We start from the raw sequence: 16,044 nt of genomic DNA, 5'->3' as shown, positions 1-16,044 counted from the left end.
GAGTGAATACTAAGATTATTGGCTGCAAATTCCCACTTATTTTATAATTTTGAAAATCCCTTTGCTTCTAATTGCTGTTTCCACCAGGTCTATTTAATAAACACTTTTTCTATGTGGAAAACAAGTCATATTTATGATGTCATCTTTTGTCAGTCACATTTCATGTCCTGCTGGAGTCTCAGACTTATGAGGTCCTTATGCAGCAGACAAGTTGTACACTTTGGGATAACATCTATTTTTTTTTAAAAAAAATAAAGACAAATATGGAATGGAATTTCAGGCAGACCTAGTCTAATTAAAAGGAAGTCTTACTCAGCTGAAGGAGGCTCCCCCACACCCAATCAGTCTACTTAGAAATTTAACTTTAATTATACTGCTCTGATGAGAATTCCACATATGGCATGAGTTTTTTAAACTGGTTTGCATATAACATTTTTCTGCATTCTCAGACAGGTGAAAGATGCGAACAAAATTCTGGAAACATCAACAGCTTAAAGGACAATGAGGAGCAATATTAAAAACTATTTCATTCAGAAATAGGTCACTGGTCCATTTAACCTGGTGCCAACTGATATGTTTATCAGCTTTCAACACTGTAGACAGATTTCATTCTACCTGGGAGAGGGAGCCCAGTTACTGAAACACAAAGAGCTCCTGTAATAAACTTTGGGCTTGTGACAGGCCATATCCATCTGGCTTAACCCTACACCCCCAAAATGTCATCTAGAGAAAATAATTCAGACCAGCCCCATAAATGACATTGGGACCCATAAATCTAACCAAGCAGAGAATGCTGCCGGCGACTTACCAGCCGGCGCGGGGTTGCGGCGTGGGCCGGGGAAGGAGGCCGCCATTGTGTAGGCGGAGCCTGCGGCCCCACATCATCCCCGGGGGCTGCAGTGACGTGGCTGGTGTGCGCTGGGCATCCATTGGCCGGGCGGGGGAGAGGCAGCCCTATAAAAGGGGCTGCCTCGTGGCGCAGTTTCTCTCGCCCGGCATAGTGAGACACCCGCCCACCCTCCCTCTGTTACAGGGTACATATGATGGGTCGCCCTCGGTGGGGCCGAGTAGGAATTTTTTGCAACCACAGTAAATTGGCCGAGCTGTGGTTGTTTTTTCTCCTGCTCTACTCTGTGCGTGGGAGTGTGGTTAGGGGGTCGACTCACCGACTAGTGCCCCCCCCAAGGTCACTGGGGGGGGAGGGCCGATAGGGGGCGGAAATGGGCGTAAGCAGCAACTGTGTGATCTCCTTTAGGGGCACCTCTACTGAGGTGTGGGGGGATCTCCTTCTCGGATTACAGGGCTCGACCGGCCTGGGTTCGGTGAGGGGGGTCGCTCCTGTGGCTCGCTGCATGGAGATTATCAGAGACCAGTGGCGAGCCATCCCACACGCCGTGGGGGCGTGGCAGGGGGCAGGCGTAATTTTACCATGACCCTGCACCCAGGCAAGGAGCTTTCGCCCTAGAAGTTGCTCAGTTGAGTTTTGTTGGAAAGTTAACTCCGCCCCCATTTGATTTATGCACCACTGCAGGTCACGTGGGCTTATTTGGTTAAATAGTTAATTCAAGTTGATTTAATAAAAGTGACCCTATTTATACCCATACCTTGTGTCCGACTGTTACTCCGCCTGCGCCGCAAACAAAGAAAGACAGAACCCAGGTTTAACGCCTAATTCCCCCATTGCACTAGCAACATAAAAATCTGCCTTGGGACCCATTCACCTCTAAAGATTATGACAGCACAGAACCAAGTCATAAGACAAGCCATCTTCCTGACTTTAAAGGCTCAGCCCAAATTTGTCCCAACTTCCAGCTGGGATCTATGATAATTTGCTTCAGCCAACTCATCATGGCCAACTCCTTTCAGGATGAATTGCTGCAGAAATAGTGCTAGGCTAATATATAAAAAAAATAGTGGAATAGAATCATTAAAGAAAGGGTGCAAAAGAAGGGACAGAATGAAATGTGAATGGCAAATATTATTATTTTTTAAAAAATAATTAAATAGAATGGTTAAATTGTCCTGTGGCAAGCTGTCCCACAGAAAGTTGGCTGTGTTTAGTTGGCCACAGCAAATTGGCCATAGCAAGTTGGCTGTGGCAAATTATGTCATTCCCCCCAGCAGGAACATAACCCCTTGAGACAGGCATCCTGCATCTCCCTCTAACTACATCACTAAAGGCTTCCCTTGAAGCCTGCCTTCTGTCTGCAGAAATGTTGACCCTTGTATTGCAACAGCTAAATGAGTAAGTATAATTTTCACTGTTCAATGCTTACTTTGATCCAGATTTTGATCATTTGGTTGGCATATCCCACATACAGCAGGTGTTTCAGGTATTTTTTTTCCAGAAAGTTCAAAAGTTACTTTCTATTTCATTGATAAAAGATTTTAAATCAGACTCTATGAAGTTACTTTACACTGGTAAGATCACCTTTCCATTCAATTCAGTGTACCCTGATCTATTCAGAAATGTCTTTCTCCAAGGTATGCTTTTTAAAAATCTTGCTATCTGATATTTTTTTTTATCTAAAAGCTTTAGAAGTACTAGTTTTGATCTCTCTCTCTCTCTCTCTCTGCTTATTATCCTTTTCCCCTTAGATATATATTTAATAAAACTACTTTTACCACTCCAATTTATGATAATCTATTCTGGGATCACATCTTGTTCTTCAACTATGCTGTAACTGCTAGTTATTTTATAGAAAAAGAAAAGCTGAATTATTTCTGAATAATTAATATGTTGACCAAAACTTAAAAATAAGTTATTTTTTGTAAGTATATCTATAACAGTTAAAAATAAATGTGAGAGGATAGGTTGTGATTAACTCCAGAAATAAATTTAAAATCTTAAATTATATGTTCTTCATCAGCTACTTTTAAACATGTTTTAGGAACATTAATTGTGTTGATCTGTTTGACAGCATTTGTTCTGGCATAAGTTTTGATAGCATGAGAAATAATGTCCTTAGGCTGAATAATTAAAGACTATTTAATGGTTAGTTAAAGCTTAACTATTCACTTTATGTATTATTTAGTTAAAGACAAAATATATGCAAAACAAATCTAATAATCATCCATTAACAATCGTTCTTAACAACTATAGATGGTTGTAAAGTCACAAAAGTTGCTTTTAATATTAATATAGATCATATTTATTAACCCTTCTTAATAATCTAAACCAAACCTTAAACAATCAAATTACTTAATCAAAATTACCCAAATCACCTTAATATATTTCATTTACTTTTACCTATAGATGCGTTTAAGGATGGTTGTAAAGCCACAAAGGTTTTTACCATAATAATTTATTTTTAAAGTATCATTTTTCCCATATACAAATATGTTCCATCTCTAAAAAGTCATTTTCCTAACTCTTAGGTATTGTGGAAATCAAACTATCCTTTTCTACTTCACATACGAGGGCAATTTAATGGCGTGTTTCAGGTCCCTCCCATTTTGCTCCTCCTTGCTAAATAGGAAAGATAAGCTCTCATTGGCAGGCTGTCTATTCAGAATGTTTCTTATGAATAATCAGAAATCATCGATCACTAGCAATGATTTTTAACTTCCCAGTTCCCTATAATTAGCAAGGATATGAATGCCTGTATTCTTTAGTGGTTGTCCATCCAAGGTCTGCTACAAACTTAATAAGCTTTTCCCCTACCCCCATCATTCAAGGTCACTGTTTGCATTGAGCCTGTATAAAGCATGAATGAAAAGAGGAAGTGAATGCTAACATTACTGGCCACAAATTCCCACTCATTTTATAACTTTGAAAATTCCTTTGCTTGTAATTGCTGTTTCCACCAGGTCTATTTAATAAACACTGTTTCTATGCAGCAATCAAGTCATATTTTTGATGTCATCTTTAGTCTGTCAGTCACATTTCATGTCCTGCTGGAGTCTAAGGCTTATGAAGTCCTTATGTAGCAGACAAATTGTACATTCACCCAGTGGTGGACTACGAGCCGGAACGCTAAATTGCGCTCGCTGCTGTGGCTCGTAAATTCTTGCGGGACCAGCATGATTTTGCTGCTGCACCTGTGGAAGTAGCAAAATTGCGCACGGAGCCGCAGATAAAACCTCGCCAAAACACGGGCGCACCCACAGGTGCAGCAACAAAATCACGCTGGTCCCGCAAGAACTTACGAGCCGCGGTGGTGAATGCAATTTAGTGTTCCGGCTCGTAGGCCACCACTGCACACACCTTTGGGATAAAATCTATTTTTTAAAAAAAAAATAAAAACAAATGTGGAGTGGATTTTCAGGCAGGCCTAGCCTAATTAAAAGGAAGCATTACTCAGCTGAACGAGACTTCCCCCCATAATCAGTCTACTAATCAGTCTATTTAGAAATTTAACTTTAATTATACTGCTCTGATGTGAATTCCACATATGGCATGAGTTTTTAAAACTGATTTGTATGTAACATTTTTCTGCATTCTCGGGTAGGTGAAAGATGCAAATAAAATTCAGCCAATTCATCATGGCCAACTCCTTTCAGGATGAATTGCTGCAGGACTAGTGTTACACTAATATCAAAGAAATGGTGGAATAGAATCATTAAAGAAAGGCTGCAAAAGGAGGAACAGTATGAAATGTGATTGGCAAAAATTGTTTTTTTTTTATTTTTAAATAATTAAATAGAATTGTTAAATTGTCCTGTGGCAAGTTGTCCCATGTTGGCCATGGTGAGTTGGCCACAGCGAGTTGGCCATAGCAAGTTGGCTGGGCCAATTTGTCTCATTCCCCCCAGCAGAGAGATAACCCCTTTAGACAGGCATCCTGCATCTCCCTCCAACTATATCACTAAACCTTTCCCTTGGAACCTGCCTTCTGTCTGCAGAAATGTGGACCCTTATATTGTAACAGCTAAATGAATTTGCAGCCAAGGTGAGCAGCTTCCAACAAGCCCTTGATCTACAAATCCCCCATAGAAACCTGGGAATTAATACTGCAGCAGAAGCTGGTCACAGCCAGCATTCTGGCAGTCTGCTCTCTAGGTATCCAGAAGTACCATACTTAATTTAGCCAACCATGCCATTTACTACAGGAAAGAAGTGACTTCTCCTAGAAATCCATGGGAATGCCCACAGATGGAACAACCTCAAGCTTATTGTGATCTCCCTATCTTAGATCCTAAACTGTCAAAGCAGAACAATTGGCTTTCACTTTATTTTCACTATCTACCCAGTTTAAGAAGCACCAGTTTATTTACTTACTTACTTACTTACTTACTTACTTACTTACTTACTTATTAGATTTGTATGCCGCCCTTCTCCGAAAATTCGGGGTTGCTCACAGGATACAATGTAAAACAAAGCGTACAAAACAAATCTAATAAGTTAAAAAAACCACATATGGAATTATTATAATATGAAATGAGATATAAGACAGTCACCAAGTGTCCTTTTTTTAAAAAAAAAGTTTGTTTATGTGTGTTTATATTTAAATAAAGAAAACTTTTTTAATTAAAAAAAGAAACACCAAACGTATCTTTTAAAGTTTTTTTATCAGACTTTTCTTCGTTACAGAGTCATTCAAATGAGCAAATTCCTATTGTGGACTTACCACTTCTGAACCATCAGAGTTTTTAAGGAGACTCAGTCAGCAACCTCATCACTAGAAAAGTGACAAAAGGTTGTGAACTTGCAGATAAGATCCATAAAAACACACACTCCCAAAAGCAATAAATCTGCCAGACTTGGCAGCAGCAAAGAGGTTAAGCAAACTTCAAAGGAAGAAGCTATAAACTCAGAACTCATTAATCTGGGGGAGAAAAAAAAACTTGCTGACATCAAAACAATCTTGATGTGCCCTCTCAGGGCTGGTAGTGATATGGAAGTCCAGCACAATTTAATTCATCTGCCCCTTTGAGTTGCTCAACCTCTAAACTATCTCATGTTATTGCCTCTTCTATGACCAAGACACATAGAAAGCTGTCAGCACATTGCACTGGTTCATCAATAGCAGGGAAAGTGGCACTGACAGTGACTCCTCTGGAAGTTTTACACCAGCAATTCTCAAGAAACCCATGCGATCCCAAGCAGTGGTTACCCAAAAGAAAGAAAAGAAAGAGCTTGTAAATATAACAAAGCTCAGCCAAACAATACAGAAATCCAATCTGGAGATTTAACCTTATCCACCTCCAAAACGTAGGCACCTCCCCTGGCCCATAGGAACCTAACTCTTAGAAGAAACATTTCTTTCATTTTCACTTGACACTGGACAACCCATAAAGAAAGCTTGGGATCCTTTCTTGCCGGTGATCTACATTTCACTACCCATGCTGCACTCATTCTCCCAATGGACATACATTTGGAAGAGAACAATGTGAAGCCTGTTGTGCCACTCCTCCCCCACAGAAGGAGACACAACCAGCAGGTTGTGAAATCCAGCAGAATCTGACAGGTTCTGAGAGTAGCAGAAATTTTGAGCAGTTCAGAGAACCAGCAAATGCCACCTCTGTCTGGCCCCAGAGTGGGGTGGGAATGAATATTTTGCAATATCCTTTCCCTGCCACACCCACCAAGCCATGCCCACAGAACAGATAGTAAAAAAATTGGATTTTACACCAGACATAACTATTGTAGCCTCAACTGTCAACTAATATGAACCTTCTACCCTTGCAAAAATCACCCACCCAGGCCCAAGTGCACAATATCTCTGTTTGACATTTAAGCATTTATTCACTAGCATAATGTCATCCTTTCAACCTGGAATGTGGCTGGGTGGTTTACATATATCTACCAGAGATTCCTGTTTTACTGACTTCCTCTCTCACCATGACATCAACTGCTTCAAGGTGGCTGCCTCATTAAGGCTATCAGAAAGAAGAAAGGCATGAAGCAAGGCTGCACATTGGCCCCATTCTTAATTCTATTTTTATATCAATTACATATTGGACCATTTCCTCCATCTGAAATTTCACTCCCCCAAACTATCTGGAAGACACCTTTCTGTTTTAGTCTAAGCAGACGATGTAGCAACACTCTCAAGAATACTTGTTGGCTTAAGAGAGCACTGAGAGCACTAGGGCAGTATTACAAGGATGAGCAACTAGAAGTGAAGTATGAGAAAAACAAGATTTGCAAAAAGTGCTTGCCAAAGGTCTCAGAATCAGTGGAGGATACATGGCCCTAAGAGTGAGCAGGTGTACTGTTTCAAATATTTGGGAAATAGTCCTGCATGCTTCCAACAGTAGAAAATCCCATGAAGACAAGTCACTGAAAATGCATAGATGAGCTCATTTGCAATCCTTAATTCCTCAAGGAAAGAGATGCCACTATATACCAGCAGGATTCCAATTATTTGAAGCCAAGCTAATACCACAACTTCTTTATGGTGCCCAGCTGATCCCCTTTTCCAATTTTGCCCAGATTTCAAAGATTAACCCTTCAAACCCCAAACTGTATCTTTAATGCCACAATGAGACTAACATAGACCTCATGAAAGTAAAAGATAGACTATGGGTGATGAGACTCAACTACCCTTTGTTCACCTTGGCCTTGCCCCACTATGAAAGGTGATTCTCAATTAACATGGAAAAAGACAGTGCCAAAAAAGCATTAAGAATTGTAAACCTAATCTTACGTAGCTTCTTCTCTAGAAACATTGATTTATTAACCAGCGCATACCAAACATTCATCAGACTTATTCTAGAATACAGGTCACCTGTATGGAATCCACACTGCATATCAGACATTAATACAATAGAAGGAGTCCAGAAATACTTCACAAAAAGAGTCCTCCATTCCTCCTCACGTAACAAATTACCCTACTCCTCCAGACTTCAAATACTACATCTAGAAAATTTACAACTACGTCGTCTCCGAATTGACTTAACTGTTGTTCATAAAATCATACATCATAATGTACTCCCTATCAGTGACTACTTCACCTTTAACAACAACAACAACAACAACAACAACAACACAAGAGCACGTAATAGATACAAACTGAATGTAAATCGTTCCAAACTTGACTGCAGAAAATACAATTTCAGCAATAGAGTGGTCAGCGCCTGGAACTCATTACCTGACTCTGTTGTTGCTTCCCTCAACCCCCAAATCTTCAACCTTACATTATCTACAATCAACCTCTCCCCTTTTCTAAGAGGTCTGTAAGAGGCGCGCATAAGTGCACTTTTGTGCCTGGTGTCCCTGTCCTACTGTTTTATTATTCTTTCTATTACTACGTTCTACTTATGTTATGTTAATATGTACTATAATACTATACTTGTTTGACAAATAAATAAATAAATAAATAAAATCAAACTACAATTTCAGCCTTGGGCTTTTTTCCAGGCCTTCTATTTAATATGCAATATGTTCAGGCCTTAGCACTCATTAAACAGTGAGTAGCGGACACAGAGTGCCAACTGGACCTGGCCAGGTCTTCAACCTTTACTGCCAGTGAACCCAAGAGATATTCTGTCTCTCTGTGGCATACTTAACTAATCTTGAAGTACCTAACTAGCCGAGGGCTTTCCTCTGGCATGATGACACATTCTTTTCTTAGCTGTCATTCAAGGCTGATACAGCAAGATTTCTTACCTGGAAAGATAATGCCTCTATGGCTCTGGACACATAGAAACAATAGAACATGTAGCTTTCCAGTTTCTGCATTACAGACATATTTGTATTAGCCTCATCTCACCATTACTGTATAAATACCCAGGGAGCGCAGGACAATTTTGCACCTCCCTGCTGCTCTCATTTACCAACCATTCTACAACATTCAGTGTTGCCATATTCTGTACATTAACACTTAAAATCCATCCGATGATGGATGATCTGTGCTGCCAACCAGTTTTAATGAGCACCTAGGATGCTCTGTATTTATAATAGGTTTCGTTTGACATGCTCATCTATATCCATTTAATGTTCCAACTACTCCTTTTATATTATTTTTAGAGTTTTGTTTTTATACTTTTTAACTTTTTGTGTGCAATCTTTATTCTGTTGTATCTGTTATGCTTTTTAAAATTTCCTGTACAGTACACCATTCTTCTTATTCTGGTCTTTGACGGTAATAAAGTTTTACTACATTGGATTCATTCTTCCTGTACGAGGAAAATAGAAATCAAGCACTCAGTTCAGCAGTGAAGTCAATCTGCTGAACATTTCCATTAGAAAAATATTCAATAGATTAAATATGTTTCCAGTTTTATCTTCCTTCGATGTCATATAGCAGTTAAGGTCTACTTAAAAACAGTTGTGTTTTTTAAAAAAATCTAAATTCCCTCCAGGATTGAGGAAATTATTTTTTTACACCACCACCTTTTATTCCTGAAGACTAGGAATTTGCTCTTTGTTTTGGATTTACATAAATTCTAGAGCATTGTTTCTCAACCTTATCAGTTTGAAGATGTGTGGACTTCAACTCCCAGAATTCCTCAATTCCTGAACTCCTCTTCCTCAACAACCACATCCAGAACTGGGCGCTATTGACTCACAATCTGAGGTCTGATGGATGGCCCAGGCTTCACCTCTGTCTCTCTCTCTCTGCCAGCTCCATTCCCTCTCCCCACTCTGAGTTCTCAGATTACTTTGATGTTATCCCTGACTGACACACCTCCTCTTCCTCCCCTGATTCAGCTGCTGAATTCTGGGAGTTGAAGTCCACACATCTTCAAACTGCCAAGGTTGAGAAACACTGTTCTAGAGCTTCTTGAGTGTAATCTGCTTTGTTTATTGCTATCTTTCCTTACATTCTTGTCTTGCTATTTTCTTCCAGAGAATTTGCTCGTTGGAAAGTCAATAACTTGGCATTGGAAAGAAAAGATTTCTTCAGTTTGCCTTTGCCTCTGGCTCCAGAATTCACCCGCAACATTCGTCTTCTGGGGCGTCGACCCAGCCTTCAACAGATCACAGAGAACCTGATTAAAAAATACGGGACCCATTTTCTACTCTCAGCAACTCTTGGAGGTAAATATTTAGCTTTCCGTTCATACATTAAACTCATAAACAATAGATTTGAACTGTATCAGCAAAGAGAGGTGCAAAATCACCTTGAGGTTTGACTACTGTAATGCTCTCTACATGGGGCTACCTCTGAAGAGTGTTCAGAAACTTCAGATCATGCAGAATGCAGCTGCGAGAGCAATCATGGGCTTCCCTAGGAATGCCCATGTCACATCAACACTCCGCAGTCTGCATTGGTTGCCGATCAGTTTCTGGTCACAGTGTTGGTTATGACCTATTAAGCCCTTCATGGCATCGGACCAGAATATCTACAGGACCGCCTTCTGCCGCATGAATCCCAGTGACTGGTTAGGTCACACAGAGTTGGCCTTCTCCGGGTCCCGTCGACGAAACAATGTCGTCTGGCAGGACCCAGGAGAAGAGCCTTCTCTGTTGCGGCCCCGACCCTCTGGAACCAACTCCCTCCCAGAGATTAGGATTGCCCCCACCATCCTTGCCTTTTACAAACTCCTTAAAACCCACCTCTGACGTCAGGCATGGGGAAATTGATTCCCCTGGGCCATTCCCGCTTTACGTATGATTTGTTTGATATGTATGATTGTTTTTTATATTAAGGGTTTTAAATTGTTTTTTAAACTATTGGATTTGTATTGTTCTGTTGCTGAGAACTGCCCCGAGTCTTTGGAGAGGGGCGGCATACAAATCTATTTAATAATAATAATAATAATAATAATAATAATAATAATAATAATAATAATAATAATATTATATGAAATATATCTCCTGAAGCATTTACAGTAGGCAAAGCCTAACTGTAACAGCTCTGGCAGTTCAAATTATTTATTAAGATGAATATCATTTACTTCTTTTTAAATAAGCTCAGGTGAGACAAAAAGACTCAACAGTAAGTTGCATGGAATTATTTGGCAGCATTGGTGCATAACATGTGGATCTTCGTACTATGCGTTTGGAAGCAGTCACTGCCTTAGGTGGGGTTTATTCTCAAGTAATTATGCACAGGGTTGCAACCACACAGCTCAATCCAGTTTTAATAATTGTTATGCCATGTTAAAGCACAGATATGAAGAGACCCAGGGCACAATCAGAAATTTCGGTTGTTTAAATGGCCAGAATATATGAGGATCGTATAGAAACCGTAGTTCATAGCAATTGCCCATAGAAATAGTGCTTCTCCTCTACCTATTGCAGTGTCACATCCTGACAATATCTGTCATGATCACACAACTGCTTTACCCATGAGGGAACGGCACTTGTCTCCAGGAAAGATATGTCACGGCTCTGTGTCTTCATAACATTTTCTTACAACCTCCCTCTGTGAGCCACAAATCTGCAGCCTCACATCCATGTTGGCAAAGATTTCCATCACTGTCATCTCTTTAGAGTCAGTTAGAGGCAGGAGGAATATGAAACATTAGAACAGTCTAAGGCAACTCCAATTTCTATTATTGTCATCCCTTTGGAATTAGAGGCATAAGGATACGCAACATTACAACACTCTTTTCAGGCAGCTTCCAACTGGCACCACAATGCTCTGTGCCAGGGCGGATTGCCATTGCCGCCACTACCGGTAATGCATTGGGTGTGTAGCTTCGGTTTTCTTGCATGTGCGCATGTGCATCCCAGCATGATTTTGCTTCTGTGCATGCACAGGAAGCAAAAGCATGCTGAAATCTTGCGAGGGGACGCACGCGCGCGAGATTTTGGTGGAGGGTTTTTTTTGCTTATGTGCATGCGCAGAAGCAAAAAAAATCACCAAAATATCTCATGCATGTCTGTCTGCTCACAGGATTTTGCTTCTGTACATGCACACTGGGACGCACACACACAAAAGACAATCAAAGCTGTGTGCACGCACACACACAAAAGACAACCAAGGCTGTCTATGGAATTGTCATTCTTAAGCTAGAAAGAGGGACCTGTCAGCTGAAGTGGGAGGAGCATTCTTGAGCCCAGAGCGGGAGTGGGTTGCTAGCAGTATGGTAGAGGACGGTGCGCTGGTAGAGAATGGTGTGCTCTACAGGTGCACTGTCCTCTAGCACAGTGTTTCCCAACCTTGGCCACTTGAAGGTATTTGGACTGCAACTCCCAGAATTCCCCAGCCAGCGAATGCTGGCTGGGGAATTCTGGGAGTTGAAGTCCAAATATCTTCAAGTAGCCAAGGTTTGGAAACACTGCTCTAGCATACTGCTAGCAAGCCACTATTGCTCTGGCCTGAACAATGCTCCTCCCACTTCAACTGACAGGTCCCTCTTTCCATTTTAAGAATGATAATTCCATAGTCAGCCTTACAATTATGAATAAACATGTTCCAAAGCTGTTGTTTGCATAAGCGGTACTTCAGAAATTCTTTCTTCTGTTACCCATACTACTTTTCTACATTCTCACCCCCAATAATCTGAGGAGAAGGACATTTAATTGTTTGGTTTTCAGGCAAGTTAGAGTTCTAGAATTTAAAATAGCACTTGCAATTGATCCAAAGGATTCCCCCCATTTGTTCTTCGCCCCTCGGAATGACCACTTCATGGGTCGAATTGGAATGTGCATGACAAATAAGTAATGTTGCCCAATATAAATGAAAACTTTATTTTTTAATGTATTAAAACTGTTTGGTTGGGGGACAAGGAGTTTAAAACATTGAGCCACCTTGTATAGACTGTAATTGTCGGCCTTCTCCAGGTCCTGTCAACTAGACAATGTCGCTTGGTGGGACCTAGGGGAAGAGCCTTCTCTGTGGGGGCTCTGGCCCTCTGGAACCAGCTCCCCCCGGAGATTTGTACTGTCCCCCCTCCTCACCTTTTGTAACAGTCTTAAGACTCATTTATGTCGCCAGGCTTGGGCCAATTAGATTTTAGCTCCTGGTCAACGAATGATTGTATGGTTGCTGTACGAATGGGTGCAATTGATTTTAATATAGCTAAGAATTTTAGTCATGCAATTTTTAAATTAATTGGATTGATTTTCATTGTAACTTACTGTTTTTTATATGTTGTAAGCCACCCCAAGTCTTCAGAAAGGGGCGACATAGAAATCCAATAAATAAATAATTGAGTCAGTCACTCATTCTCAGCCATACTAGGCAGGCAATAGCACATATTCTCTTAGTGGTTTGCTATGTCAACATATTGCCCTACAACAATCTTGGTCCTCATTTTACTGACCTCAGAGAAATTGGAGACTAAGTCAACTTTGAACCCCATCAGGATCCAACTCCAGACAGTGGGCAGAATTTTCCTTCAATACTGCATTCCAACTACTGCACAGTCAGGGCTCTCTGGGAATGGCAAACCACTTCTGAAATCTTGTCACAAAAACTGCAGGTATTTCTCAATACTAAATGGAAGGCACTTGAGTGAGTGAGTGAGTGAGTGAGTGAGTGAGTGAGTGAGTGAGTGAGTGAGTGAGTGGATGGATGGATGGATGGATGATCCAATGCTTTATCCATATAACATTCACTCCTCTCAATAATTTTTCTGGCCTCTGGGAGGATTTCCATAAATTTTTCTCCCGCTTCCCATCCACCCTCAAAGCTAAAAAGAGAGTTGTAATTTTTGACAAGATGAAGTTTTCTATCCAAAAATAGCTTTGAGGAGAGTGCGAAGATACATGACCACTTCCTCAAAAGAAAAAGAATTAATTCTAGCTCCAGGCTGTGTAAAGCATGGTGGTCAAGGGAACTGCTGTAGAAAGCAGCAGGCGAAGCAGTTCACACCTTTCTCTAAGGATTTATTATACTAGGATTCATTGGTGTGGAGGATTTGTTATTGATTAAAGCCATAGTTCAAAGAAGGACTTAAAGCAGCAGTATGGATTTTTAAAAATCCATAAGTCACATCTAGTATTAGCAACAGAACAAGCTTGCCAAGAGACTAAAGACAATTAGTGATATTTCACTATGTGAGTGATTATTTGGTTTAAATAATGCCTTTTCCACTGCCAGATTAACATCATTCTTCCTCTTTTACTCACATTAACCACCCTTTTTAATGCTGTGATGTGCTAAAGATTCCAAGCACAGGGGCAGCTGTGTTTTTGTGTGCCACGCTCTATGAAGTAATTATCTCTATTATTATTGACTCTACTATTGACTCTAGACATTTCACAGAAACAAGAGATCTTAGAATCAGAATACAGTTGGAAGGGACCTTGGAAGTCTTCTAGTCCAACCCCTGTTCAAACAGAAGACCCGATATCTGTGATGGTGAACCTATGGCATACACACCACAGGTGGCACTTAGAGCCTTATGGGAGGGCACACAAGGCGTTGCTCTATGTCAGCTCCAGTACGCATGCACATGCTGGCTAGCTGATTTTCAGCCTTGGGAAAGGTCGTTTCACCCTCTGGATACCTCAAAGAAGCTTCTCTGAAGCTCCGGTGGCATTCTTCTCCCCTCAGCAGCCCCAAACATGCAGCAATAATCACAGGCATCTTTGCATGTTTCGGGCTGTTGAGGAGGGGGAAGGAAGATGGCTCCTGCTATCTATTCCCCCCTTCCCCTCCAGCAGCCTGAGAAGCTACAAATGTGCAGCAAACTTTCCAGGCATCTTTGCATGTTCTAGACTTCTTGGGCTGCTGAGGTAGGAAGGGAAAGGGTGCCAGGAGCTATCTCCATTCCCTCCACTCACACACACCCTCAGAAGCCCAAGAAGCTCTGAATGTGTGAAGATGCCTATGATGCCTAGGACTCACCTCTTTTCCTGCCACTCTTTTCCCATCACTCTTTTCCTGGCGAGGGCTGGGAGGCCATGAGATGGGCATCTTACTAGAGTTTAACAGCTCTGTGTGTCTGTCGGCTGGTGTCTTTAGGGGAAAAAGCTTGCAAAATACAGCTATTCTTCTTGCAAGGGTGAGCAATTAACAACTTCTCACAATGAGAAGAGTGTGCAAGCTTTTTTCCCCCTAAAGGGACCAGCTGACAGACACACAGAGCTGTTAAACTCCAGTAAGGTGCCCATCTTGCAGTGAGACACAGTTTGGGGGTGACAGGTCAGATGGAGTCAAGTGGAATGGAGCAGGGTGGGGCTGGGTGGGTGGCAAGATAGGCGTCCTACTTAACACTTGTAGCTCTGTCATATTCCTTGGCATTGTGTCCAAAGAAGGCCATTATAAAAGAAAATGTCTCATGAGTTCAATCAAACTTCTCGAACTTGCGAGTGGTTTTCCTTTTAGAATGGGCTGTCCCTGACACAACACTGAGGAATGCAATGGAGCTACAAGTGTCAGGTAGGATGCACATCTTGCGGTGGGACGCAATTTGGGGTTTGGGATGCAGGTTGGGTGGGACAAGTGGAGCAGGGGCTGGGCGGGCTGTGAGATGGGCATTTTATCTGACACTTGTAGATCCATCGGATTCCTCGGTCTTGTGTCCAGGGCAGCTGGACACAACACTGAAGATATTATGTAGTGAATTGTTTGGGGATACCATTTGTTTAAGCCAGTGATTTTCAACCTTTTTTGAGCCGCGGCACATTTTTTACATTTACGAAACCCTGGGGCACATTGAGTGGGGGGAAGGTGGGGGCTAAAAAAAGTTTGGACAAAAAAATTCTCTCTCTCTCTCTTCCTCTCTATTGCTCTATTTCTCTCTCCCTACCTCCCTCTTTCTCTCCCTTTCTTCTTTCTCTCTCCATCTCTTTCTTTCTCTTCCTTCCTTCCTCCCTTTTTTGCTCTCTTTCTCTCTCCCTCCCTACCTCCCTCTATGTCTTTCTCTCTCTCTCCTTCCCTCCCTCTTTCTCTCTCTGTAATGCTTTCTTTCTCTCTCTCTCTCTCTCTCTTGCTTTCTTTCTCTTGTTCTCTTTCTCTCTCTCTTGTTCTCTTTCTCTTTCTCTTGTTCTCTTTCTCTCTCTTGCTTTTTTTCTTTCTCTCTCTTCCTTTCTTTCTCTCTCTGAGCTTCGCGGCACACTTGACCATGTCTCACGGCACACTAGTGTGCCGTGGCACACTGGTTGAAAAACACTGGTTTAAGCAACTGTATTTCTTAATGCTTTGATCATAGTATTGCAGAATTACAATTGGTTCTCATGGGTTCACAAACTTTCATTACTGTAAATCGTTCAATGGAGGTAAATGATACTCAATAATTTTGATCAATTTCTAAACT

General features: G+C 41.2%; 1 protein-coding gene across 1 annotated transcript in view; it reads left to right on the top strand.

Moving 5' to 3' along the window:
• Positions 1-16,044, top strand: part of BRINP2 (BMP/retinoic acid inducible neural specific 2) — a 76,132-nt gene that overhangs the window by 28,772 nt on the left and 31,316 nt on the right. The window contains exon 2 of the mRNA XM_070749040.1: positions 9,738-9,928. Coding sequence (XP_070605141.1) covers positions 9,738-9,928 — 191 coding nt within the window. The remainder of the gene's footprint in view (positions 1-9,737; positions 9,929-16,044) is intronic.

This window comes from Erythrolamprus reginae, chromosome 3, assembly GCF_031021105.1.
Source record: "Erythrolamprus reginae isolate rEryReg1 chromosome 3, rEryReg1.hap1, whole genome shotgun sequence".
Taxonomy (NCBI): domain Eukaryota; kingdom Metazoa; phylum Chordata; class Lepidosauria; order Squamata; family Dipsadidae; genus Erythrolamprus; species Erythrolamprus reginae.
The sequence above is the reverse complement of the archived record's forward strand: the minus strand, read 5'-3'. Positions and strand labels throughout refer to the sequence as shown.